Source organism: Osmerus eperlanus, chromosome 19 (genome assembly GCF_963692335.1).
Source record: "Osmerus eperlanus chromosome 19, fOsmEpe2.1, whole genome shotgun sequence".
NCBI lineage: Eukaryota > Metazoa > Chordata > Actinopteri > Osmeriformes > Osmeridae > Osmerus > Osmerus eperlanus.
In genome coordinates this window covers 6,291,897-6,316,648 of record NC_085036.1, presented here as the reverse complement: position 1 = coordinate 6,316,648, position 24,752 = coordinate 6,291,897, and the positions used below count along the sequence as shown (strand labels likewise).

The 24,752-nt window shown below is 46.4% G+C and overlaps 3 protein-coding genes and 1 long non-coding RNA gene across 5 annotated transcripts; 2 read left to right on the top strand and 2 right to left on the bottom strand.

Annotated features, from left to right (window-relative positions):
- Positions 1-1,061: 1,061 nt before the first annotated feature.
- LOC134039518 (uncharacterized) lies at positions 1,062-3,997 on the bottom strand. The gene is made up of 2 exons (XR_009932786.1): positions 1,377-3,997; positions 1,062-1,341 (listed from the first exon to the last, which is right to left on the bottom strand). It is a non-coding gene; the product is annotated as an uncharacterized LOC134039518 (long non-coding RNA).
- A 1,309-nt stretch (positions 3,998-5,306) lies between these two features.
- LOC134039749 (histidine N-acetyltransferase-like) lies at positions 5,307-11,944 on the bottom strand. Its single transcript, XM_062485797.1, has 4 exons — positions 11,745-11,944; positions 11,298-11,520; positions 9,534-9,752; positions 5,307-7,089 (listed from the first exon to the last, which is right to left on the bottom strand). Exons 2-4 carry the CDS (start codon positions 11,514-11,516, stop codon positions 6,466-6,468), a joined length of 1,062 nt encoding a protein of 353 aa, XP_062341781.1. The 5' UTR covers positions 11,517-11,520; positions 11,745-11,944; the 3' UTR covers positions 5,307-6,465.
- A 2,903-nt stretch (positions 11,945-14,847) lies between these two features.
- Positions 14,848-16,822, top strand: timm10b (translocase of inner mitochondrial membrane 10 homolog B (yeast)). Its single transcript, XM_062486054.1, has 3 exons — positions 14,848-15,132; positions 15,243-15,338; positions 15,587-16,822. Exons 1-3 carry the CDS (start codon positions 15,103-15,105, stop codon positions 16,571-16,573), a joined length of 1,113 nt encoding a protein of 370 aa, XP_062342038.1. The 5' UTR covers positions 14,848-15,102; the 3' UTR covers positions 16,574-16,822.
- Positions 16,823-17,272: 450 nt separating this feature from the next.
- On the top strand, positions 17,273-24,645 carry ilk (integrin-linked kinase). Of its 2 annotated transcripts, none has more exons than XM_062485817.1 (13): positions 17,273-17,397; positions 17,853-18,053; positions 20,887-21,052; positions 21,185-21,280; positions 21,492-21,588; positions 21,759-21,842; positions 21,999-22,084; positions 22,269-22,378; positions 22,680-22,807; positions 22,933-23,054; positions 23,358-23,457; positions 23,864-23,994; positions 24,074-24,645. In XM_062485817.1, exons 2-13 carry the CDS (start codon positions 17,965-17,967, stop codon positions 24,221-24,223), a joined length of 1,359 nt encoding a protein of 452 aa, XP_062341801.1. In that variant the 5' UTR covers positions 17,273-17,397; positions 17,853-17,964; the 3' UTR covers positions 24,224-24,645. The 2 variants fall into 2 exon arrangements, with proteins under 2 accessions (XP_062341801.1, XP_062341802.1); XM_062485818.1 differs by having other exon boundaries at positions 17,293-17,397; positions 17,807-18,053.
- Positions 24,646-24,752: the final 107 nt, after the last annotated feature.

Sequence of the window (24,752 nt, the reverse complement as noted above, 5' to 3'; positions counted from 1 at the left end):
TCTTCATTCACTCGCTTTTTTCCTCCCGTGATCAAAGCTGACTGTGTAACAACCCCGTACAAAATCACCTCCATTTGTTTGAATATTATTCATTTCAAACGGGGCACGTGTGTGTCTACAGGAAAGAGGGACAGAGAGTTGGAAAGAGGGTGGTAGACACCAAACTGAAATGAACTGGGATCTGTATTTGGTGTTGTCAGTGATGACAAAGCCACATTCCAAGTCGCTGGATTCTGTCTCCTTGAAACTCTTGTCCATATCTCTGAAACATTGCTCAAATCCTTCATATGCCTGAAAGGTGGCCTGATGGGGTTGACTCACAATATATTTCCACTTGATGGACCTCTGACTCCTAGGTGTAGGGCAGGTGGAAGGGAGTTGTTCGTTTGGATTTTGGTCAGACCTTAAATCAGGACAAAGTTCGTAATAGAGTGTCAAAAGTGTTTTACCGTCATTTTTTCTTGAGGTGGTATCCCAGAGTGTGGCTAAATAGTCACCGCTTTATAATCTGGACGTTTTCTTTCCAAATTCCATTATAATACAGCAATGTGTCAGAACACTGTGGGGTAGATGTCAGTTTTAAAGCAATTACCCTTTAAACCTCATTGAAATGATTGTGTTGAGATGTTGGTGTTTTTTGGCAAGCAGCCTGTGTAATAATGTATTTTTATTTTCAGAAAACTGCCTCTCCTCAAAAAAGCAAAAAAAATAAATGAAAGCAATAACCTGGATTCATTTTCAGTTTTTCTCAATTGCTAAGACACATTTCTTGAATGTGTTCTATGTTTTCTCCAAACTACTACATACTTACACTGTTTGGCCAAACCCTTGACTTTTGAGCCACAATCAAACACTGTAGTCAAAACCATATTATCTGTCGTAAGAATACACATCCAACCTAAATTCAACCTTCTGAATGCCCTTTACACACTGCTGGGAGGAATTGAAAACACTATTATAAAAAGGTTTTCATGAACCATTGACTATAACGTGTCCCTGAATTTTAAAAATGTTCCACCTCATGAGTTTGACATGATGTAAATCATAAAACTCACAAATACTGCAATTGTCCTTCTTACAGGCTGTTTATTTTCTATTTACATTATACAGCAATTGCATTTTGAGCTCTTGTTACCGTAGTGGTCACAGTATATAAATAGTAGTACTGTTAGTCAACAACACAAATTCATTACTGTAAATTGTAATTTGGGGAACAAAGGCTAAGAAAACAAGGAAATAAACAAAGCATTTTCACCTGAGTAACAGGGCTTGAGTATACTACAGTACTGTTCATTCTGGGTCAGCATCCTGTCTCTGACCAGGGTCAGGCCAGAGATTTTCCTCAACATCACAGGCAATGTTTTCACTAACCAAACAGCAGGGATAAATGCCCTTGAATGCCTGAGCCATCCCTGACAAGACTCCACAGCAATGTCCCCACAAGCTTCTTCCATGGCTCGGAGAAGGTTGTTCTGTCATAGGGATTTCTGTCATAGTGTGGCATGGATCTCATTTGAGATTGTTGTTCTTCTTACTCTTCCTCTGCCTCTTCCTCTGCCTCTTCCTCTCCTTTGTCCACCTCCTCTCATTCTGACAATTCTGCCTCTTCCTCTGATATTTGCATCCATGATTTCAAAGTACAGATGAACTTACCTTTGTATTCATTCCAAACCCCTGATTGCTTGTTGAGTATTTTTCCTTGTTAGTGCTTACACATGGATAATTGGTTGTTAAGGGTGTTTGAATTGTACTGGTTTGAGTTTACTTATCAAACGGCAATGTTTTCTAAATGACATAATGGTGACAATTGTGTCTTAAAGTGAGAGGTGTATTTAGACTTTTGCAAAGAAGTGTGAATGAACCTGAGTAATGTGTCAAAAAGGGTAAATTGTATTTAAAGACTGGGGTACATGGTCTTTCTGCTGGGAATTGGCAAAATGGATTTGTGAGGAAGGCTTACACATACCATTTTTGTGTGTTAGCAATCGAGAAAAACTGTAATGTCATAGTTTAAACATACAGTATATAGATACCATGTAAAAAAAAATTGAGAATTATAAACTTATCACTATAAACTTAATGTAAATGTAATACAACATGCAATCATCTTTAGAGGATTTTTTTTTTTAACATTTGAAAAAAGTTGCTTAAACAGGTGACCCTGTTTTATTCAGTAAAACCTTCAAAAAGAATGACTGCCATGTAGAAAACAGGACTTTTTTTGTCAAAGTCTTCGTACCCTGAGATTTTCCATGAAATTATAATCATGTTCGAGGAAATGACGCGACTACTGAAGAGATCAGAAAATGTCCCCACCATGCAGCTACTCTCAACAATGACTCATGGGAGGAACGTGTTTTGACTACGTTTAGTAGTCGAGTTTCCACACAGCTTAATCTATGCTTTCCAAACACAGCGCAAGGTAGATTTCATTCAAATAAAACCACCGACTTTCTTTCATACTGACAGGAAGTAGCTACAATACAAGAGAAAGTTGCATATCTACCTAGATAGAAACAGGATATGCGCAGGTTCACTTTCCAAGCAGGAAATGGACGGAGACAGAGAGAGTAAGGGGAAGGTGGAAGGAAGGTAGTATCCCCATGGGAACAAGGTGATCCCACCTTTGTTTATTGTTGCTCTCCTGACGTATGTAGCTGTTTGTCAGCGTCTCGCACACGCATGCATGCGCGTGTGCCGGAGTTTGCTTCCCTCACAGATGTTGCACAGGTCTAACTATCAAGCATCGGTGCCAGCCCTCACTCCAAGGTCGCCAGGTGTGTGTGCTTTATCAGATGGGCCAGCCAGCTGCTGCATTGGGGTGGCTGGATCTCAAGAGGTGGAAGGAGAAAGGATTTGGCAGCTCCCCAAGGTCGGATAGTCACACACATACACACACAGCATTAAAAGCATGTGTGTTCTGCTTGTCCCGGTCTGGTCAGTGAGTCACCTGTGAGTGCCCGGAGTTATTTACCCCCTGCCATTTACCCCAGAGGACAAGAGGCTGCATCAAGGACACTTTGCAGCGCTGTCATCTGAGATGTCACCACTCTGCTATATACGTTGTCTTTGGAGTGAATCACAACATGGACAAGTTCTTTGGAAGTTCCTTGGAAGGTCAAGTCCTCTGCACAGTACTGAGGAAACCGTTGAGTTGCTTTTAGATTTAATAGGTGGATTGATATTCTAGCTCTAATTTCTTTGCTCAATATATGAGTCATCTTTTTTGAAGATAAAAAAAAAAAAGGATTTGTATTGGACTTTAGCCCTTCAGTTCCCTGACCTTACCAGAACATCGCAAATCGAGTCTCTTATGAGTTTAATATTCTGCCCTCATTCATCCAAAAATAACTGTTTTTGATTGAGCGATAATGATAATAACTGTGTTTTTCCGTATGAGAAGACGGTCATAGGCTTCTGTGTCATGTCCAAACAGTGTGGTGATGTCATTGCTTCAAGCAACCCATGAGTCACATCGGATTATCAGGTTCCTCTCAGAATCTCCAGAAGTCCAGAGTGTCTGTCTCCATCTCTGTGGCTCTCACTGTCTGTGAAAACGGTCAAACTGTCAACTCACCAGGCATTTCCGTCTAATTCTCTTTACCTTACATCATTTAGACTTTATATAATTGAAAAGGGTATTTTGAGAAACAAATACGGCATGACATTTCTGCCTTTAAAAAATGTACATCCAATGTTTTGGCTTTGATTCAGATAGATACATTTTAGGCGGTATGTGAGGGATAAGGGTGGTAACCTTAAAGATATCACCCACGCACACACACACACCCAAACACGCATACACACACACACCCTAGATAGCCCGGTGTATCCAGTCATGTGTGTCATGTGTGATAATCCGTGACGTAAGCGTGGGGAGTGAGAGGATGAGGGGCGCCACGGGAAGCTACTTATTATTGTTATCATCATCAGCATCATCATTATCAGAGCCGGCAGATGCTGAGAGTCCCACCGTGCAGCGGTCCGCGTCACCGTTCTGACCCCCCCCCACCACTACCACCAGAAAACTACCCAACACCGCCCGCTGCAACGCACCCGACCAAACAAAAGAGGTAAAAAAAACAACAAAAAAAAACAACCTCTGTTCGAATCACCCACCCTGGCACTATTTGGATCTCAGCCCCCCCTCTCATCCATCCTCTCGTCCATAGCCTGCCCCTCCCCTCCGTCCAATCCCTCCTTGCGGTCGTTCGCTTGCCTTTTTCCGTCTGGTCTCTCTCAGGCTTTTTTTTTTTGTTTTGTCTCCTTGTTTCTCCTCATCATACCGTTGTCTCCCGCCATTGCTTTTTCGCTGAAATCCCGGAATATCGACTATGATGCGGTCCCGCCTCGCTCTAACCCCCGCCCCCCCCCTCCCCCCCCCCCCCCCACCGTCCGCCATTATCTACCCCTAGCAGCCGACCTCTTCATCTCCCTCTCTCTCTCTCTCTTTCTCTCTGTCTCACACGCACAAACACACACGCGCACCCCTCCCAAAAATCCCTCCCCCCCCCACTCCACCATGTACCCACCCCCACCCAGACGCCCCCCCGCTAATCCCTGTCACGCCACCACCACCGTCATCGGTCCTTATCTCGCTCCACCAAATCTGCGATGACTCAAAAAACAATTTTCCTCTTATTTGTCATTTTACTGACACCCCAACCCCCCCATCCCGGCCCCCCCGCAACACCGACGCCCGCCCCTCCCGCCCGCCCGCCCCTCCCGCCCCCGCCTACACCCACCCACCCAACCCACACGCACCACCCATCCCCCCTTCCACCGCCTACACGTCCATAAAACCCCCGACCGCACCGAGCCCCCGCCCCCCTCTGACGAAAAACCCAACCGAGACACACACACACACTCACAAACACACACACACACTCACAAACACGCCCAAAACTGAACGGGCGCCGTTGTTCTCCGCGTGCGAGGCGACTCGCCACTGGCATCCTGTGGAGGCTGCTGGGAACTGCATTGTGACGTCACGGCGGACGCAAGCCCGCTGGTTGGTGGGAAGAGGCTACGTGAATGAGTGTGTGTCTGGTGGGGGGGGGGGACCTATGTGGGGGCGAATGATTAGATGTGGGTGTGTGTATCGTGTGTTTGGACAGCGGGCGGGGGTGCCTCGTGTGGCAGCCAGCCCACTGCATCAACGAACCCGTGGACGCTGCACCTCCTCCTCCTCCACCCCCTCTCCTTCACCCCCCCTCCTCCTCCTCCCCACTCCTCGACGCCACTCCACGGCTCTCCTGTCCATCTTCTTTCCCTGTTCCTCCAACACATTGTGACTCAGGCCGCTATTGTTTTCACGTCTTTATTCTTCACTGACACACAAAAAATGACAGTATTGGAAACAGCGGAAAGGAAGCGCTTCACTCAGGACAGTGGAGCGTCTTCACTACTGACTAATCCAAGCACGCCCAGAAGAATGGTACGTCAAACGTTCACATCATCGCTGCATGAGTGTAGTGGTGCACCGGCAGGAGTCTGAAGCTGAGACAGACACACACACACCGACACACACACACACACACTGCAAAATCAAATAAACACCGAAACGATGTGTTCGTATCTACACAGACACCCAAGAAAAACCCAATAGAACACCTCACACGTGAAGATTTTGCATTTTCTGTAGCCTTTCGCTCACCCCTTCCCTCTTTTTTTGCCCTGTTTTATTTTTATTTTTTATCTCCCTCCCTCCATCCCTCTACATCCATCCCACTCATCCCCTCTGGCTGCTCCATCCCGTTCAGACAAAGGAAAGCTGATTGACACACACACACACACACACAGCCATGGTTTGGAGTGAGCAAGGGGTTGAGAGCACTGGTGAATGGACTGATAAGGACTGATTATAGTGTGCACCGTGCATTTAAAGATGTGTGTGCTTCTGTGGATGTGTATAATGTCCGTGTGTGTGTGTGTGTGTGCGTGCGTGCGTGCGCAGGTCTGTGTGTGTGCCCGCGTGTGTGCTACTATGTGTGTGCATGCGTGTTTGAATATGTGCCTGTGTGTGTGTTACTAAGTGTGTGCGTGTATGTGTGTGTGTGTGCTGGTGTGTGCGTGCCCTTGTTTCACTGTAATTCCATGCCTCTTTGTTCTGTCTTCGCCTCCTCTACCTCCTTCACTGCACCTTCTCTTTCCTGCATCCTTTCCTCACACCGGGGCCTTTTTCTCCTTCCATTTGACTCCTTCTTTGACTCTCTCCCTCTCTTCACTCACTTTTTTGGCATTTGATCCCTTACTCACCGAGTCTTATTTAAAGTTCTCTCTCTCTCTCTCTCTCTCTCTCTCTCTCTCTCTCTCTCTCTCTCTCTCTCTCTCTCTCTCTCTCTCTCTCTCTCTCTCTCTCTCTCTCTCTCTCTCTCTCTCTCTCTCTCTCACACACACACACTCACTCACTCACTCGCTCGCTCAGTCACTCTTACACACACACTCACACGCTCTCTCTCTTTTTTACTCTCTGTCCAAGATCTCCCTCTCCATCAGCACCTGATCCCACTGCACCTCACACCTCCTGGCCGCTCCGCCCTCACAGAACTGGGCCAGGCGCTCCAGCAGAGAGCTGTGCATGAACACGTGCACCAGCACCGCCCTGAACACGTCCGAGCTCGCCCTCTCCAGGTGCTGGGTTAAGGCCTGCCGAGCTAAAGCCACACTGGTCCCAAACAGGTCCACACTCAGGCACTCCGCCCCGCCCCCAAGCGGGATTGGGTAGGGCCGCGTGTGGAGGCTGAGGAAGGAGGGACTCTGAGGTTGATCCACCAACCAGATGTGCTCCGGCCTGTCTAGCAGGGGGAGGTTGCTGTGGATTGGTCGAACCGGCAGCCAGTCACGTATGATGGATCCGGCAGGGAGGGAGACCCTGGAGGGGAGGGAGGGCAGGAGGAGGACCGACCTCAGATCTCTACCTTCAAGGAAGAGCAGCTCAGGCGCAGGACTCTTCTCCCCCTCCTCCTCCTCCTCCTCCTCCTCCTCCACACCAGGGTTCTTCCTCCCCTCCTCCTCTACCAGCCTGGTCCTCAGATGAAACAGGAAGTCGTGGTACTGGCCAGCCTCACAGCAGAGGGAGAGGACAGACTAGGGGAAGAGTCAAACAGGAAGAGGTCAGTCTAGAGGCTGGAGGAGAGTCAGAGAAGAAGAGAGGAACAATGAGATACACGTCCCTAACTATGTAACTTTGGGACATTCATAGAAATTCCCTTTTTAAAATCTGGCGTTGTTACGCCTACTGGGAGATCCAGGCCACGATGCTCCCTATCTCCCAGATATTAGGAATCCTCGATCCCCTCCGTCTTCGGGAGGGGATCGAGGGATGCGTGATGACGCGCACCTGTTTGCAAGTCCTCAGCTGTCGCCAATTACGTTTTGTATATTTAAGGTGTGAGTTTGTGTTGTCATTTGTCGGGTATTGTCACGTTTTTCTTGTCTTACTATGTTAGAGCATGTCGGGCACCACCATTGCCTCTTTGAGCTCCGCTAGATTCAAGCGTGATTTGTTTTCCGTTTATAGTTTTTTCTAAGACCACCTAAATTTGTTTGCTGTCTTGTTTTTGCTGATGGACATCCATTAAAACACAACCTCCTGCATCATATCTGTCTCCTGCCTACGTTTGACTCAACATCCTTGTGATAGGCATGCATTTAATTGTTTTTACTAAACAACCCCCTTCCCACACCAGATATTCTATATAGAATTGTTTGTTAGCTTTGACGCACTTCCAGTCTAAAAAGTAAGAGCTTACATCTGCCTTTTATTGACGCAAACACAAAAACTTGACACGGCTAAAAATCCATTTGAGATGGAAATGCGCACCCTTGCCATTTCCTTGCACCTGCACTCAACAAACAGCTTTTCACTCAAAGTACACTTCCCCAACGACTGATACTGCATTCAGGCTTTGTGAGTGACTGTGAGCGTGACTGTGTGTGTGCGTATGTAAGAGCGCATACGTTTCTGTTTGTGTGTGTGTGTGTGTGGAGAGGGGTGCTTTGTATGGGTAATTGCGCGCTACCCAGCTGGCTCCATTATATGAGTGAGTGAAGGGGGTTTAAGCTAAAGGGGAAACGTGGGGAACGGTCGGATCAAAGTGTCATGTTGGCTTTCGATCAATCTTTTTAAAGTCCACAGTCCATTTATCCTTAGTCCCCTGTCTTCAGCAGGCCCCCTTAACCAGGCCCCAGTCATAGGATCTACTCTGAGTACTTCTCATCTCCACTAGACCATCAACCCCTCCCTCCCTCCCTTTCTCTCTCTCTCGCTCTCTTTCTGCCACTTGTCTCTTTCTCTGTCTGATAACTTTCCCTCCCTTTCCGTCTCTCTCTCTTTCTGTCTTAGTCTCTTTCTATCTCTGAAGAAAATCGCTCTCCTTTCTCTCTTGTCTCACAAATCGCTCTCCTCTCTCTCTCTCGACACCTCTCTTTCTCTCTCTCTCTCTCTTTCTCCCCCCTACTCACTCTCTCTCTCTCCCTCTCTCTCTCTCTCTCTCTCTCTCTCTCTCTCTCCCTCTCTCTCTCTCTCTCTCTCTCTCTCTCTCTCTCTCTGCCAAGCAGCTGATGAAGAGCAGGGCTGAAGGAGCCACCAGGGGGATGTGTAGCCACATCAGTCAAGGAGCCGGGGGAGAAAAAAAATCCTGTCTTCGTCTTGGTGTTGATGTAGGCGGAAACAGCTGTTCTGGTGCAATTGACTGTCAATCTCGTCTCCTCCCGTGCGCTTCCCCTCTCTCCCACACTTCTGTCTCTCTTACTATCTCTCTCGTTTTCTTTCATTTTCTTCCTTCCTTCCTACAGCCTGCCTTCACTGCCCCCCCCCCACCCCCACCCCATCACACACACTCACACTTCAACGTCCCCCCCCTCTTTTCTACTCCACCCCCCCCCCCCCCACCTCCCCTGGGCCCTGTGATAATAAACCTCTTAGTCTGTTCCCTCTCCCCTGGGCCCCCCCCTCCCCACCACCCCCCCCCCCCCCGCCCCATAATGAGGCCATTTATAACAATCACAGCCTGTAATCAGCATGATCACCACCTCACCGTCAGAGCACATGTCACGGGCAGGGTTGAGGAGGGGGAGGGAGACGAAGGGGGAGAGGGAGTAGGGGAGGGTACAGGTGCACAGAGAGCTGAGGAGGGGGGAGAGATTGAGCGAGAGGAGACAGAGAAAACGGAGATAGAGAGAGAGGGGGATAAGAGGGAGAGTGAAAGAGAGAGAGAGAGAAAGAGAGAGAGAGAGAGAGAGAGAGAGAGAGAGAGAGAGAGAGAGAGAGAGAGAGAGAGAGAGAGAGAGAGAGAGAGAGAGAGAGAGAAAAGGGAGATAGAGGGAGGGGGACAAAGAATGGAGAGGGGAGAAACAAAGGGCAAACGGAATAGAAGACAAGGTAAGGGAAAGACGACTGGATTAGAAGCGTCGAGAAAACATGGGCTGTAGCGTGACAGAAACGGGATGGAACACACAAGCGGCTCCCACCCCTGGCAGGAACTGCGCCAGAACAAAACCAAGAGCCGCGTGACCTCTGTCCTGCTCACCCGTTTGTCCAGCCAGGTGAGGCTCCGCTGTGGGCCGGGGTCGTCGTCGCGGGTCAGCCTGGCCCGCTGCAGCGTGGGATAGCGTCTCTTGAAGAAGTCGTCGACGAAACACTGGAGGATCCCCGCCATGCCTCGGCCCCTCTCCTCAGGACTCACTCTCAAGCCCTCCACCACGACCGTCTCCGCTCCGTCCACCACCAGGCCCGATTCCAGACCCACCTCAGACACATTCAAGAAATACAAAAGATGTCCATGATACAGGTCATATTGTGGGCAGTTAGATAGCCAGACAGCTGTCCGTTTCACACCGTCTTTCTTTGCTGCTGCTGCCTCTAAACTGCCATTAAAATTCTAAAGCAGTGCTGTAATGTGTATCATTCATTATCAATCATTTAACAGGTGAACGTGTGAGTGTGTGTAGTGTAGCATTAGCGTTAGCATTATTGGGACTATGTGAACGGTAATACACAGCAGGGTCTGAAGGTGTAGGCTGACACCCAAGGCTGCTCGACGTGCTGACCAGCTGGGAGGAGCACTCAGAAAGTTTCAAACACTACAGTTCAAACACTTCATGCCATTTAATTACATAGCAATCAACGTGTACCTATGATATTTTTACTAGAGGTATTGCTATGGGGATACGAGGTAGTTAATGTCACCTTGACGCAGGGCTCTCAAGTATTATCAAATGTTTGATAAAAAAATTGTAATAATACTTAAAATGAATACTTAAATAGACAGTAAAGCTGTCCCTTTTTGACAGTATAGGTACTGGTGATGTTTCTGTTTGGTTGGTAGGTGGCATTTAACTCTGTATAACTGTTTAACTATCATCATGGCAGAAAACTTTTCTCCTTATGCCTGCGCCTCGTCCATTAATTGTATATAGGGGGACAAGTTATCCCTTACTTCTCAGTGTGAGAAATACAAGGTGTTGCGTAAGAGCATGAGAAATGATTGAAATAAGTGAGTCTCACAACAAATGCGTGAGACTTGAGAGCCCTGATTAATGTAAAGTGTCACCTCAAATAGTCTAGCGATAATTTGCCACATATTAGTGGCAACTACAGAGTGTTAATGACTCACAATTATGGAAAATTCCAGGGTCATAGCGGGAAGCTTCCTAAAACTTGCAACTACACTTTACAACTAATACATTTAATCACTGTCAGCATGTTCAAACTTCTGGATATCATGGTCTGGCTACATGTCATCACATAAAGTAACCTGCAGTTTGTTAGTCCTGTCAGTGCAGCTAGCTTGTTGGTTAGCCTCTTATTTTGCTAATCCCATGATATCACAGAATTGTGCCATTGTGGATTGATTTCTAAAACGAGGACCTGGAAATTATATTTTTCTGTGTGAAAAAAAAGAAATAAAATATCTTAGAAAGTTGGAGATTAAGGGCCCTTTTCTGTGATCTCTCCTGAGTTTGACCTCTTGTTATCTATTGCTCCTGATGCAGTAGTACACAGTGTGTTCTCCGTTCTCACAGATTATTCTGTTATCTGCAAGGCCCATGTGATTCATGTTCTACTGAAGACATTGTTTATATGGCAAGTATTAAAACTTCGGTCCCCAAGGAGATCCTTTAGAGAACGCTAGAAAACGTTTCTCTTTGTATCTCTTTTTGGGGGGATCTTGACGTCCTAGACTGGAACAGGTAATGCTTTACATCAATTTAGGATATTTAAGCATTGAACCTGAGAACGTCCCAAGTGTGTGTCCCAGTGTTGCCAGCAGTTCTAGCGTTTCCAGTCTCACCAGTTTTCTGTTCTTGCGTGCCAGTATGACAAGTCGATGGGGCTGAGTCATCCAGATGTGGTAGCGATAGGGCAGGTAGTCGTTCCCCCAGTAGATGTCATCAGAAATGGACATGACCTCCTGGTAATCCTCCGGCCTGGCCAGCCAGAAGGTCAAGCCCTGACTCTTCCCTATGCACTCTGCCTCCTCCCCAGCCCTGCCACCACTCTGCCCTTCCATAACTCTGGGAAGGGCAGAGAGGAAGTGAAAGAGAACAATAAAAGGGAGAGCGAAAGGAGACTGAGAGACCTGAATTACTTGTTTTTCTAATAACTTTTTAACACTAAAAGATTATTCTTATAAGACTATATAAACACTTCTGAAAAACGTCTCAACATGACAGAATGCGATAACGGAGAATGTTTAAGGAGTACTTAGTTTCAACTTTCAATGCAAACTTTCACTTACCTAGAAAGAAAGACGGTGAAAATGCCGGAACATTCACAAACGTCAGTGACCAAACACTTTTGAGTTTATGTTCTCTTCTGTCATGTGTCTAAGGATACTGGCTGAGATCCAGGTTCTGTATACCCTCCCTCTCTAGACCCTCATTTTTGCCATGCACACACACACACACACAAACACACTCCCTCTTGATCTTGGTCCAAGCACAGTCCAGCCCAGGGAACTGTGAGAAAATGTAACTCAGGAAAACTGTGGGTTGTGGGAACTTCCAAATTATTTTTATGCTTCCTTTTGGGGAAAGTGCACTGGATTTCTTTCACACACACCCTTCATCTCCTAGTGACACACACACACTGCATTCTGATGTATTCTCAGGTGTTTGTGCCCCCTCTATGGGTAAGCATATGGCACTGTCACCCACAGTGTAGCCGACAAAGGAAAGTTCATGGTTACCTTGAAAAAGAAATTTCACATAATGCAGTACTTATTGTAAGTTTTATCATTTGTACTTATTACAGTGATGTTTTTTATATACTGAAGAACTATTTGGCAATTTTGTAGTAGATGTATTTTTTGTTAATTGCATTTTTCATAACTAACAAGGACATTTTCTCATTACAACAATAACAGTCAGGATGGATTACAGTAACTTTTTATTGGAATATTGCGTAACCAATCTAATTGAGATGTTGTAGTGCAAAAACATTACTTATTCATAAGCTAAAATATTTAATTTCAGTGATCTCTCATTGCTACAATATTCAAGTTCAGCATCAGTAAATGCATGATAATGCATGATAAATAAAAATATACTGTAACTACAAATTTTGGAAATCTATTTAATTTAATGAAATGTTTCAGTAATGATAAATAGGTTTTGGAAAAAAGAATAAATGTTTAGGTATTTACAATCAATTAATATAAAGATTATGAAACAAAACTACATGAACCTTGAAAAACTAACCATAACGAAATCCACTCCACTTCTGCGAACTTCCAACAATTGCTGCTGGTGTTTTGCCAGCAGTCTTTCTTTTTTTTACTCTCTTTGAAGGTCTAACATTCTCCTTACATGCATGTCTTGTTGCCGTGGTCACACCGTGGTTGGTGGTGATCAGTTCTGCAAGTGATGATGAGTCAATGACCCCCAGCTGGTGCAGCTTCTGGCAAAAATGTTCATGTGTTCTACATGCACAAGTTTCTCTCTCTGACATATTTGGCCTTGCAATCCAAAAAGGCTGCATCGTGCAGAACTGTGTCTGTGATGCCATGATTTCTAAATGCCTGTCCCTTTCAGTGGATATTTGGATTTGCCGTTGATAACTGGACAGACGTCATTGCTGTGCAAACTTTCTTACCATCGTCTCCATCCTCTTACTCTGGCTGTTAATTGATAAAGTGGGTCTCTTTACCACGCCAGCTCTTTGTTTAACTGGAAATTGACCAGGACAGTGTTCATCCTCTGTTGAAGTATTTCAGTCTTTTTTTCTAAATGATCCATCTCCTTGCCTTTTGTCTTCAGTTTTGTCTCAACCTTTCTTAAGTTGCTCCTTTGTTTTATAGGAGAGTACATTTGTCTTTTGGTTGAATTGAGGTTGATGCAAAAGTTGGGGATGGAACAATTTGGCCTTTTGATGGCCTAATTTTAGGAATTTCTAAATTACGTTTTTATTATTTAGTCATTTGAGGGTCTTTTAATCATACATAGCAGGCATAGAGAGTGAACTCTTATCCCATGATGTTGGCTGCAATGGGTTTGCTTGCCAATGTTTATACTGAACACCACAATAATGGTGGCCAGATAATGGACTGAAAAAATGACCATGCTGTGCATTATACGTCAGGTCAGATTATATTCTGAAAGCAGTTTGAGGTCAGTAGGTCAAATGACCAAGGAGCTCTTGAATTCAAAAATGTGAAAAATGTAAAATTGTATGGGATGAAAATGGACAATCAAAAGGGTGTGCAGTGCAATACTTGAGGCTAGTCAGTGTATATTCTGAAAGTAATATAAGGTCAGTAGGTTGCAAGACTGGAGAGCTATTGACATTTCAATAAATTAAATGGACCAGAAAATGAAACATTTTAAAATCATGCGAGTTGACAATTAACAAACAAAAGGGTGTTCAATATGTATGCATACTCAGAGGAAATTCTGAACCATATTTGAAGTAATTAGGCCACAATTTAAATAAAAATGTAAAAAATGATTGTACAATAGTGTGAGAATTGACACTCAAAAGGCACTATTTGGGGCAAGTCAGTGGATACTCTAAAAGCAGTTTGAGGTTCTTAGGTCACATGACCAAGGGGCTACTGAAATTCGAAAATTATGTAAAATTGCATTAAACATTTACAAACAAAAGAGTGTGCTACATAGAAGGCTTATTTTTTAAGTAGTTTGAAATGTGTAGGTCACAGGACCATGAAGCTGATGAAATTCAAAACATTAAAAACACAAGGCAATATTAATTTAGTTAAATAAGCAAAATATAGTCCTATTTTTTTCTACCTGGCTCCACAAAACAAGACGATGGCCAGATGTAAAATGACCTAATTTGTGCCGACACAAGGTTTGGAGACATCCTTTTTCATTTTTTGGGCATTTTCTGTCTTTTAAAAAAATGTTTTACTATACTTTCTTCTAATGTAAAGTAATTGTAATGTCTGTTTCGAGCCCCGCCGTTATTTGTGTCTTTGTAGGCCTAACAGGTCGACATGTTTTATTTCAACCTTGCTTATGAGTGGAGGCTGTAAAATACCCAGGCCGTTAAAGCTAGCCTACTCATGTTTGATGATAAACATTGCTATTACATATTGTTATTTATGTTACTTTCACGTACAAATAGGCTAATAATTAGTGTTTCTCGCTGGTTTCACCCTGCAGGGTTGTGTGAATCAGAGAATACCGGTTTACAAAATGCCACTGTAAAAGTGCTACCTGGATGTAATGGATAATCTGGTGTTGTTATTGTAGTGTCTTAGACATCATTGAATAGGTAATGGTCATAAAATAATTGTCCGGCATCCTAAATACTATGGTAGAATCGAGAAGTAGTGTCTGATTCAACCAATTATTTTGCCCTGGCTATGCGGACGTCATAAGAGGGCGTCACTACCGGTGAAAAACATGGCAGCGTACACATGAAAGTCATGCTACTCGCTTATGGTAAATTCATGTAATTTCATTACAATTTCCTTTCTCGTGTAATCTGCGGTTTTTGTACCCGATTTTAATAATATACCATAAGAACTCTTTACATATACGTCGTAGACATAGATTGCTTCAAGCAGCCCAAGTCATTTAAATTTCTTGGCTACAAAACTAGCTAGCTAGCATTACCTTTCTGACAGCCTTGCCATGGAATCTGAGCAACAACAGCTACGGAATGTAAGTTAACCTCTTAACGCATATTATATTGGCAAGGATTAGAAAGTTTTTGAACAGACATGTTTCTATAAACGTCGTTATTTGTAATCAACCACTGACTGTCTCCGTAGCTTCGGGACTTTCTCATGGTCTACAACCGCATGACAGAGATTTGTTTCCAGCGATGCTCCAGCAATTTCAATTACAGAAGCCTCACTATGGACGAGGTATGTCAGAAACGGGTCAAGTAGAGTGGTTTTCCATTCAAGTAGTCATCTGACTAGCCATTTGAAATGCTGCCCCACATGCACGCTTAATAAATTCCTGTCACTCGCTCGTCATTGTTGTTCAGTGAGCTTTGGCTTATCTAGCAGTCAGATAATAGGCTTTAATCATACGGTGTTATGAATTTATGGAGCTGAATGCTATTGATGATCCAATATGGGTGGCTAAATATCATAATGTTGTCCTTTAGGAACGCTGTGCGGATAACTGTGCAGGAAAGCTGATCCGCTCCAACCACCGCTTGATGGGCACTTACGTTCAGCTGATGCCCAAAATGGTGCAGCGCCGCATGGAGGAGATGGAGAGCAAGGCTGCGGAGGCAGCCAGGGCGGTGGAAGCAGCCGGGGCGGGGGCCTCAGAGGAGGCTGGGGCTGGTGCTCTTCCAGGGGGGTCTGCAGTAGCGGAATCTCCACTTCCCTTAGTACCAGCAGAAACACCCCAGACGATCTCCTCTGCGCTGAGTGGAGCAGGAGATTTCACAGGCCTCCAGACCACTACAACAGGACTTCCAGCTGATGTCCCTGTCATGCAGAGCCCAGGCCCTGTTCTAGGTGACACCCTAGGGACAGCAGAGGTACCGGCGATGTCCACCCCGGTCCTAAACCCAGCGTGGTTAGAGTCCCCTGCTGACCTGGTTCCTACTTCCTCTGTTTCAATTTCTGCTGCTCCCATGCAAGATGGCAACATGGCCATTGCTTTGCCCGCTGTCACCCCAGCAGCAGTGCCTCTCTCCTCACTATCCGAAGCTGTGAGCGGAACAGCTTTTACCGTAGTCCCACCTTTAGAGTCTCCCTCCGTTCTACATGGGCTCACAACTACAAATGTAGGCGTGTCGGCCCCTATCGTGCCAGGAAACTCTTCACTGGTGATATCAGTTCCACCTACGATGACACCGGCAGCAACAGCGATACCAGTAGAGGTTGCATCAGTGTCTAGTTCTGGGCTGCGTGATATCCCACATGCTCCAGCAGCCCCAGGGGTTCCTGCCGCATCTGCCCCAGTAATGACACCCAACCTGGGCCTGCCTGAAGGGGTCACTTCTCCTCCCGTCCTGGCTCCTTCTGGAGCCCCTTCACAGATGGTTAGCATCCCAGTTACCCGCAGTAGCGACGTATCCTTCTCCCCCAGTATAGAATCATCCGCTGTGACCAAACAGGACTCTCCGCCCCCTTCTTGAGTGAATGAGCAGATTAGTATGGTAAGTAAGCGTGGAGCTGGTTAAAGAAGGGTATCAGGCCTCGTCAATTTGTTTCAGCTGTTACCCGCACTTATAACCTTTTTAAGATGGAGCAACTGTCCATTAATGACTATAATGAGGAGATGACAAATACCATGTTCATGCCTATGCCATGTTATTGTACACAGTATAGCCATGTGCAGTGTTGGATGGCCAGAAAACATTTTTCAAATAAGAATAAAATATTATTCTGTGGAATTCCTGTGTCTCTGGTTTTCATGTGTGTTTCAGTCCTGTAGGAATGAGTGCAGTCTTAACAGCGGTTCTTATGATCAAGTTAAAACAGAGCCAAGACATCCATCTTGTTAATGGTGCAGTGAAGCTTACTTTACCTACTAGATATTCCTGTTTACACAAGAATGCTGGTTACTGAATACATCAAGGCATTGGTCTGGTGCAAGAGGATGGATGTATCTAGTGAAGACTTAAATGGGGTGTCATATAATTCCATTAGCATCAATCATGGATTAAGTTTTAAGTTGGTATTTGTGGGCAAATGTGAAGCCATGTGTGACAATGCTTGTGAAAAGGGCCATGAAAATGCGATTTGTAGCCTAAAGATATATGAACAGATCTAATTTCAGTCTGAGGCGAAGTAGGGACTGTTTCGTTCCACAAGAGGGGGCAAATGTCTAGCAATACTCATCGTGACAGAATTACATCAAGCAAAGATGTTGAGTGGGGCGTGGGCAGTGGGAGCGGGCACAACAAACTGTACCAAATGAAAAGGGACTTAACGGGAGCCGCTTTCTTGCATCGAGCAGGTAAGACCGCACGACTAATTATCATTCCTTCCAATTCGTGTGGTTTTTACCTCTGTTGTTCGATGTCAGACAGTGAAGTATACAGAGAGGTAGCGAAAGACGAACTGCACGCACAGTGAATTTATATTTATTTAAACCTAGAAGTTTGGATTTGTCGAGAAACTTTTTACGTGGTTTAAAACTAGGCTATAATTGACATTATTTACTTAAGTCGCACGGCTCCGTTGGCGTTGACTTTGCTCCGTGAAATATATCCGCCGTCACTCAAATGCTGCTTTGTGTATACCTCTAAACAATTATGTGCTTTGTCTGCAACACGTTTATTAAGGACACATCATTTATGTCCGTTTTGGGAGGTGTAGGCGGCGTTGACTGTCTCAATCACTCATCCACCCCTTTCCACTTCCAGACTAGCTTAGTGACTGAACAGTTGCTCCCTTCACCCCTACCCTTAGTTGCCGCCCGACCACCGACCCCAACTGTCACAGCCTCCTACAGCCCAGAGAAACGAGTCAGGAGGAGTAGAGAGGGGGGAGGAGGAAGAAGGAGCCTGGGTAGAGGAGAAAAATGGATGACATCTTCACTCAGTGTCGGGAGGGCAATTCTGTAGCTGTGCGTCTGTGGTTGGACAACACAGAGAATGACCTTAACCAGGGGTGAGTGGAAACACACACACACACACACACACACACACACACACACACACACCCACACACAGAACCACAGCAACAGGTCTCCATCTCTGGGATTGTTTCATGGGTATGGTGGTGTGGATGATGATGACAATGACCAACATTCAGACTGCTGCACTTTTTTTTTATTTAAAGCTTGAGTTTGGTGTTAAACATGGCCTCAACAAAATCTAATGCTTCATATGGGCACTTCTTTTGGAGGGGGCAGCAACAGTATCTCTCCCAGCTATACTCATCAATTATGTTAGTCTGCTTTTCCAGGCTTGGCGAGATGGGAGTCACCACACCACATCTGGTCATAGTGAGTGTGTGTGTGTGTGTGTGTGTGGAGGGGGGTGCATGTGTGCTGACTGCTTAGAGGGATCCCTGGCTCAGGAGAATGGGACCGAAAAATAGTTTCCATGTTACTCACTTTTTGGATACCGAGGTTCTCTTTTCTCCTCAATTCTTTTTCTCCTGCTGATGTCATCTCCAGACCGAAATAGAACACAAAGTCCTGGCCTCCACAGCCTGTAGCGCCGAGAGCTCAGAGAAAACACATGAGAGATGGAGGGAGTGAGGGTATGGATAGTCAGAGTGAGAGATGGATGACTATAAGGATCCCTTTTAGCCAGCCTTCAGTTGGAAGTGAAATAAACACACCTATCTTACCTTCACATCTCAGTGGAAAAGTGAGCTTGACTTCAAGACCTCAAGTCTCTTGTCTTAGTTTGGGTCAGAGGATTGGATTCCTAGAAAGGCAGAGACAGTTGCTACAGGAGTGCACATATAGCACACAGTAAAAGTTGACCCTCCCTCTGTCTAGTCTTTAGTCTAGATTGCTAGCTAGCTCAGGGTCAGTTACATTACATTTTACATTTAGTCATTTAGCAGACGCTCTTACCCAGAGCGACTTACAGTAAGTACAGGGACATTCCCCCCGAGGCAAGTAGGGTGAAGTGCCTTGCCCAAGGACACAACATCATTTGACATGGCCGGGAATCAAACTGGCAACCTTCAGATTACTAGCCCGGTTCCCTAACCGCTCAGCCACCTGCCTCCTCCCAGTTCATTGAACCATTCAATCACTGGCTTCTAATATTTAGTCAAGGTGGTTTCCTCCCACACCCTGAGGAAAGCCCGACGGACAAATCTAGTTCCCTCTTGAAAAAAAGTGTTGTCATCCTGCCGAAGAGAGATTAGAAAGACAAATGACAAGAGATGAGGGTGCCAAACTATTCTTCATTTCGTAGGATTTCCGCAAGGCCGGGAGTTACCAGTACCACAGCGTGTAAAGGAATGTGCGTATGGTCTGATCACAGATGCGCTCATTACTAAACCGTGTGGTGCTAGCTGCACTCTCCTCCCTTCTACTCCATTGCTGTTTTTGTTCCAGGAATCAGTTTCAACGCCAGGATGTTAATAACAGAGTTGCCTTCCCAAGGCCAGCCCTTATATGAGCAGCGCATTGGTGTGTGTTTGTGTGTGTGAGCGCGTGTGTTTGTGTGTGTAGCCATGGCTATTTCCTCTGCTCTGTTCGAGGGCTGGGCTACTCAGCAGTCATGTAAACACATGCTGGAACGCATCTGTACGTGCACGAGCATGCACACACACCCACACACTCACACATACACACACAAACACCTCGCAGTCCTGGTTTGGACATGATCATAGTGCCTCAGTATTTGTTTAAAAGGAACTACTGACAATTAATCGTAGGGGCTGGGAGACAGAGCGCTGACAACTTAGATACGTCATTGTGAATGTCTTTCTAAGGAATTGTCTGCCTGGGAAGGCAGACAATTCCTTAGAAAGACAGAGAGCGATGAGAAAGAGAGACAGGAAAAAAGAGGGAGCGATTGGGATGAGGAAGGACAGGGAGAAACTAAGAAATAAAATGAGTTTGAGTTGGAAAACAGAAAGCGAAAGAATTGCAAAGGATGTGACAGAGGATTCCAAGTCGAGTTGTTGTTTTTTCTCGCTCTCATTCCTGAGTTTTTTTCCCCCTCCATCCTGTTTATAGCCAACAGAGTCAAAGCATGGAGTCCCTTCCCATGCTATTGTATCCCAGGGATTAAACAGACAGGACAAGACAGGACACAGAGATCTATGGTTTTTCAGACACATTCTTGTGAAATGGCCAAATCACCTACTCTTGGGTTGTCTCAACCCTGTCATACCTATCATAGCATGGTTAAGAGGCCCTACTGGACATAGTGTTCTGTTGACAGAGACGTGCGCGTGTGAGTGTGTGTGTTCTCTGGTGGTCTGGGGCTTGGCAGAGGATTGTGAGAAAGCCCAGCAGCTGCGTGTGGGGGTCATGGGGTCAGATGTAGTAGGGGGAGGTCGCAGGGAACAGGAACAGGGATGTGACGTCACACTGGGCTTCTAACTGAGGGAAGCGGTCAGCGGGACACAGTCATGTGCTTACGTTAGGTCCATAAAAGTAAATTTAACCCACCGAGGCTCTGCGCTCGACACGGTAGGTCACCCAAGGGCAGGGGAGGGGAGAGAAAAGGGAGAGGGGGAGCTGTCGAATTAGCATTTTTGTCATTGCTCGTTCGCCACGTTGATTTCCACCGCGCGAAAAACGCAACCAAATATGGCATTCGGCAAAATGAGTTGAATGAAAACCCGGTTCACAGTATCTGGTAACCTCTCTCTCTCTCTCTCTCTCTCTCTCTCTCTCTCTGTCTCTCTGTCTCTCTCTCTCTCTCTCTCTCTGTCTCTCTCTCTCTCTCTCTCTCTCTCTCTCTCTCTCTCTCTCTCTCCACTCTGTCTCTGTCTCTCCCCCCTGGTCTGTGCCCCCCTCCTTCAGGGATGACCATGGTTTCAGCCCCCTTCACTGGGCGTGTCGGGAGGGGAGGAGTGGGGTGGTGGACATGCTGATCATGAGAGGGGGTCGCATTAATGTGCTGAACAGAGGTGACGACACACCCCTCCACCTCGCCGCCAGCCATGGGCACAGGGAAATTGTGGCTAAGGTACACACACACACACACACACACACACACACACACACACACACACACACAGACTCCTTAACCTTGCAGTCAGGCACGGCCACAGGGACATTGTTATCATTCATTATTATTAACCAGAACTTTTTCTATCAGTTGATCCAGTGCAAAGCAGACACCAACACAGTCAACGAACATGGCAACACTCCACTCCACTATGCTTGCTTCTGGGGACAGGATCTGGTGGCAGAGGTATTTCTGAACACACACACACACACACACGCACATACTAAAGGTTACATTGCCCTCTACTGGTCAAAAAAAAGCATGAAAAGCTTCATTATCTCTGGCTACCAGAATTAAACTGTTGTGATGCTGTTACCGAAAGTATAGTTCCTAAGGAACTTCTACACAATGTAAACAACATTTGGAGACACTGTGTGTCTGTGTGTGTGTGCGTCAGGACCTGGTAGCCAGTGGAGCCCAGGTGCATGTGTGTAACAGGTTTGGGGAGACCCCCCTGGACAAGGCCAAGGACCACCTCAGACAGATCCTCAAAGGTCAGTGGTCATTCTACAGCCATCTTCACTCATCACAATAAATCGAACTATATCATGGTTTATGCTTAGGTTTTGAGTTTTACTAACTCTATCTCAGGATGGCATTATGTGCCATTGGATCAGTGTATCTGATAGCTGGCTCATGGCATTGTGGATTGTGTGTGTATTAGAGAAGGCAGAGAAAGAGGGCCAGAGTCTCACCAGAGTCCCCTACAAGGAAACCTTCTGGAAGGGCACCATGCGAACACGGCCCCGTAAGTCACACTTTGATGACACACACGCACGCACGCACGCATTCCAAATGTCTCCCCAAATTTGGCTCGTATTCCACGCTCACACGTTTTTGAGTGCAAGTGTGTTTCGAACTCAAGCGAGTAGACTTGGTCCTCTCGTTCTCTTTCACCTGCCAGGTAACGGCACACTGAACAAGCAGGCAGGGCTCGACTACAAGCAGCTGTCCCTCCTGGCCAAGCTCAACGAGAACCACTCTGGAGAGGTCAGTCCTGGCTGCTCTGTCTCTCTCTGTGTGTCTCTCTCTCTCTTTCTCTATGTCTCTCTCTCATTCTCAGCCACCAACTCCATCAATCTCTCTAACTCTCCTTTTTCCCTCCCACGTTCCCACGTCTCTCCATCTTCCTGTTTCTTTGTCCTCTCTTGCCCCCCCCCCCCCCCCCCTCCAGCTTTGGCAGGGTCGTTGGCAGGGGGACGAGATCGTGGTTAAGGTTCTACATGTCCGAGACTGGACCACGAGGAAGAGCCGAGATTTCAACGAGGAGCACCCCAAACTCAGGTACTGCCACAACACTGTCCACGTACCTACAGCTGGGAGAGTTACTGTAAGAACATGCTAGTCTCCCTCAGCAGATCTGACAGCATGCCTCTTATTAGAGATACAGTACACGGCACAGAACCAGAATGCACTGGATCCTGACACAGCACCATATCGAGGACCTACACACACTGTATCTGGCGTGTGTGATTTCATAACCGTGTGTGTCCTTGTGGCCTAGTTGGATCTAACTGGGGTTACTGTGTCACCGACAGTAGCTCTCACTCTTTCTCCCATCCCTGTTTCCCTCCCTCCCCTGTAGGATATTCTCCCACCCTAACATCCTCCCTGTCCTGGGGGCCTGCCAGTCTCCCCCCTCTCCCCACGCCATCATCATCACCCCCTACATGCCCTACGGATCCCTCTACAACATACTGCACCAGGGCACCAGTGAGTACTCAAGTGTGTGTTTACCAGTGTGCCATCTGTTACTGACGGCTCCTAGAGTTCTCACCGTTCTCCATCTCCTCTTCCTTTTTTCTCCGTCTCCCTCTCCTCGCCACTCCCCTCCCCAGCTTTGGTGGTTGACCAGACTCAGGCAGTGAAGTTTGCGTTGGACATAGCCAGTGGGATGGCTTTCCTGCACACTCTAGAACCCATGGTTCCCCGACTGTACCTCAACAGCAAGAGTGTCATGGTGAGAACACCACAACCTGGCCATCACACCTGGGTCGGGCCCTGCAATCCATGACATGAAAGTGCATTAAAAGGAATTTAAGAGTGCTGTCTTTTGGGACTGATCCACAAGTGTGCTCTCAGCAGGCAAACGAAGTGTGAAGTATTTACCGGTATTGGAAATGAGAAATCGAGGGTCATATTTACGACACAAACACAACCCTATCTCTATTTAAACATGGGATGAGCACGCAAGATGATGGCATTGTATTGTTTGGTTCATGCTTGGTGTCATGCTTTGACACACTGTGTCTTTGATTGGCAGATTGATGAGGACATGACTGCTAGGATCAGTATGGCTGATGCCAAGTTCTCCTTCCAGTGTCCTGGCCGAATGTATTCTCCTGCTTGGATGGCACCTGAAGGTACATTACGTCTCTCTCTCTCTAGCTTTCTGTCTTTCTCCTCATCCCCCTCCCTTAGGCCTTTCCAAGTACACACACACACACACTCAATCTCTCTCTCTTACTCACACTCACACACATACACACTCTCTCTCTGTGTCTCTCTCACTCACATTCAGTGCACTTTACTAAGGACCAGGCCATGTTATTTAGCTCCAACTGTTAAGGGTTAGTCAGACTTAGTTCATCTTCTGGGCAGCTCACTTTAAACGTGTTACTGTTACGTTCCCTCCCCCTCTCCTCCCCTGTGCGCCTCAGGCTTTCTCACGCCAAATTGAATTCCGCCTCCCGTCTCCCTCCCTTCACATGTCATCCCTAACCCTCCTCCCTTTCTCCCCCCCCCACCCCCCCCCCCCCCCCCCGCCAGCCCTCCAGAAGAAGCCCGAGGACATCAACAGGAGGTCAGCCGACATGTGGAGCTTCGCCGTGCTAATCTGGGAGCTGGTCACCAGGGAGGTTCCCTTTGCTGACCTGTCACAGATGGAGATAGGGATGAAGGTGTGTGTGTGTGTACTGGTGTGTGTGTGGGTGTGTTGGTACAGGCCCTACATTACCGCCTTGTCGTCCCGTTCCTTAGGTGGCTCTGGAGGGTCTACGGCCCACCATCCCCCCTGGGATCTCCCCGCACATCTGCAAGCTGATGAGGCTCTGCATGAACGAGGACCCCGCCAAGAGGCCCAAGTTCGACATGATCGTCCCCATCCTGGAAAAGATGCAGGACAAGTGAGGGCCCGTCCAGACCCACTGTCCTCCCTCCGCTTCCCAGCGCCCAGCTCCGGCTTCTCCTCCAGCTGTTCCCATCAGCACCACTTGAGTGTCCCTGTGTATTTATAATGCTGCCTTTCCCTTCAACCGTCCATCTATCTATCTTTCCACTGACTAAGCTAGTATCTACTCATTTTTTTTAAACGTTGGGCCAAAGTGGTGTCAACCAAAGGTTATGATGCTCTAGCTGCATAGAGCTTTTAATAGTTCACTGTGGCTGCAGAAAATCACCAAAGTCCTCATTCCTGTACTGAGTTACTGCATATTGCTTATAGAGAGACACGTGCACATGAAATCGATTTAAATATATGTACAAAAGAGCATTGTATTGTAACATGTTTCAACATCTATGCATATCAATAAACTTGATGCTTTCATGTCAAATTTTGTGTCATTTTGTCCATTTTACGCCTGAAAGCCTTTTTTTGCTTATTGAATGACTTTTAATGTTGTCATTGATTATTTGGAGAAAGTGTATGTAACCCGGTAGC